The sequence below is a fragment of the Carlito syrichta genome, unplaced genomic scaffold (genome assembly GCF_000164805.1).
Source record: "Carlito syrichta isolate Samal-C Ts95f unplaced genomic scaffold, Tarsius_syrichta-2.0.1 Scaffold317439, whole genome shotgun sequence".
Taxonomy (NCBI): Eukaryota; Metazoa; Chordata; class Mammalia; order Primates; family Tarsiidae; genus Carlito; species Carlito syrichta.
Window position 1 is genome coordinate 88,377 of NW_007261535.1, and position 2,348 is coordinate 90,724.

A 2,348-nucleotide genomic window follows, 5' to 3' on the forward strand; every position below is an offset into this window, starting at 1 on the left:
TCCCCCCGCCCCACATCCCCTGCCGGCCCCAGGAAGGAAGCCCCATTTTCTTAAGTTATTTATTCTGAACACACGTGTGTTATTAAAATGACTGCACATCCGAGGTGGGCATTCTGACTCTGTCTCCCCAGCCCCGCCCAGGTCCCATGTGTCCTTCCAGAAGGCTCCATGCAGGCGGGAGCGGGTGCGTGCAGGACGGGCGGGCGGGTGAGAGCACGGCTGCACAGGTGTCCTGGAGACAGTCCCCCAGCCCCGAACCCTCGTCTCGACTGGGCCCCGGGGGCCATCTCTGACCAAGGACAGGAATCTTTGGGGTCCATCCCCAGGTGGGCTCAGGGCCTCCGTCAATAGCCACCACAGGGGCAGGGCGATTGGTTAAGGGACGCCAAGTGAGCAGCTTCCGCTGGAGGCAAAGGGCCCAGGCCTGGGGCAGCCTCCGGGCCCCAGCTAGGGGCTGATGGCGCGGGGTGGGGAACCCCCGGGTGGGTGTCAGCCCCTCCCCTCCTGACCTGCCATCCACCTGCTGACCAAGGCAGGGGCAGCAGGGAGCTGCCCCGGAGAACAGAGCCTCACAGCCAGGTGGAGGCAGCCTCGGGAAAGGCTTCCTGGAAGGGGTGCCCCGGGACTGAAAACACATTTACAGCGTTTCTACTGTGTGCCAGGCCCTGGGAACAGGGCTGACAACCAAGCAGACAGGCCCCTCCTTCCCCATTTAGTCTGTGCTGGGTGGCTGCAGCAGAGACTGGGACTGCCATTCCACCCAGAGGCTGGGAGGCCCCTCAGGACATCAGCCCCCACAGACACCCTGGGAACAGTGTTCCAGGCAGTAGAACAGCCCGTGCCAGGGCCCCGAGGAGACGCGTGCCTGGCATGTCTGGGGTCAGAGGCCAGCGAGGCTGAAGCCAGGTGGACGAGGAGGGGGACTGACAGTGAGGTCCCAGCTGGAGCCAGGGTGCAGCCTGTCCTGGGACCCCAGAGCTTGTGGGTTCTGGGCCGGGAGCATGGGGCACGGCCTGGGGTGGGAGGGGCTGGTGGCTGGAGTCGGGGTCCATGCCGGAGCCGGGACTGGAGCGGGGCCTGGGGGTGGAGGGTGCCGGGGTTTTGCTGACCTCCCAGAAGACCAGCATCACCCTTGGACAGGGCAGGGCTGGGCTTAGACGTCTGCCACAGGGGGTCTGTGGGTCAGAGGAGGTGGGCAGACAGGAGTGGGGACTTACAGTGAGCGGGGAGGGTGCATGACTCCTGCAGGGAGGACCAGAGAGCTGCCCGTGAGCATGTGGGCCCCAGGCTCAGCGCCAGTGTGGAGGTCCCAGTCATTCGGTCTCGCCTTCTGGGGCCGCCCCACCCCCAGCAGCAGGGTGGGGGGCAGAGAGGGGCCCAGCTGAGCTTCTGCCTTGGAGACGCCCGCCACCCACCTTCCCTCTTCACAGAGTCCTGAGGGACACCACGGGAGCCCAGCCCCTCTGGAGGGCATCAGAGCTGTCGCAAGGGGCGTCCTGGCGGCGGGGGGCCATGGCGCCCCTCCCAGGCCAGGGTGACTTCTGTGGTAGGCCGCCAGAACCCGCATGCCACCAAGCAGGCCCTGGGGGAGGAGCCCAAGATGCGACACGTGGTCCCACAGGCAGGAAGGGATGCCAGCGGGGTCAGGGGCGGATGCAGGGACCCCCAGGAAGAGCCGCACGCGCGCCACGGTTCTCTGCGTTTATTGAGGGTGAGCGCCCTCTGCTGGCCGCGCGGGGGAGCGCAGGCCAGAGAGCCGGGGCCCCTGCGGGTCACACGACCTCATCGGTCACAGGGATGGGATTGACCTGGGGGCCTCCCGAGGGGCCCGCCGCCGCCTCCTCTTCCTCGCTCGGCTTCTTGCGGGCCTCGGCCGGGGGCCGGGGCGGGGGGTTGCTGGGTGGCTGCTTGATGGTGCCTCCGACCTGTGGCCGCTCCTTGGGCTTGGGCTCGATGGGGGTCCACTGCTCGCCACGGATGGCCGCCTGTGGGCATGGGGGCGCTGGGACACCTGGCGGCCAGCCCGCCCTCCCTGGGGCCACCCTGCAGGGGACCAGGAGGCCACAGGGCCAGGGCGTCCCCGTTTGAGCCCCACGAGGGATGGTAGGATGGTGGCTGACTTTCCAAGGCCACACGGCTGGGACCCAGCCTGCCTGACCCCACCTCAAGAGGGGCCTGGCAACCGGGGGCTGGGACCCCTGGGTTTCTGGAAGACTCCCTGGTGGCCATGTCCAGGGACCCATCCATCCCAAACCCACGGGGTCCTGGGCTCCTCCCCGGGGGACCGAGGGAGGCCCGTGCAGGAGGCGGGTGTTCGCCATGCTGGCAGGCGGGGGCGCCCAGGGCGG

The 2,348-nt window shown here is 68.4% G+C and overlaps 1 protein-coding gene across 1 annotated transcript in view; it reads right to left on the reverse strand.

The window, feature by feature from the left end:
* Positions 1–1,687: 1,687 nt before the first annotated feature.
* Positions 1,688–2,348, reverse strand: part of LOC103277354 (cytochrome b-245 light chain) — a 23,331-nt gene continuing 22,670 nt past the window's right edge. Inside the window, exon 8 of the mRNA XM_021707407.1 lies at positions 1,688–1,985. Coding sequence (XP_021563082.1) covers positions 1,773–1,985 — 213 coding nt within the window. The 3' untranslated portion in view covers positions 1,688–1,772. The remainder of the gene's footprint in view (positions 1,986–2,348) is intronic.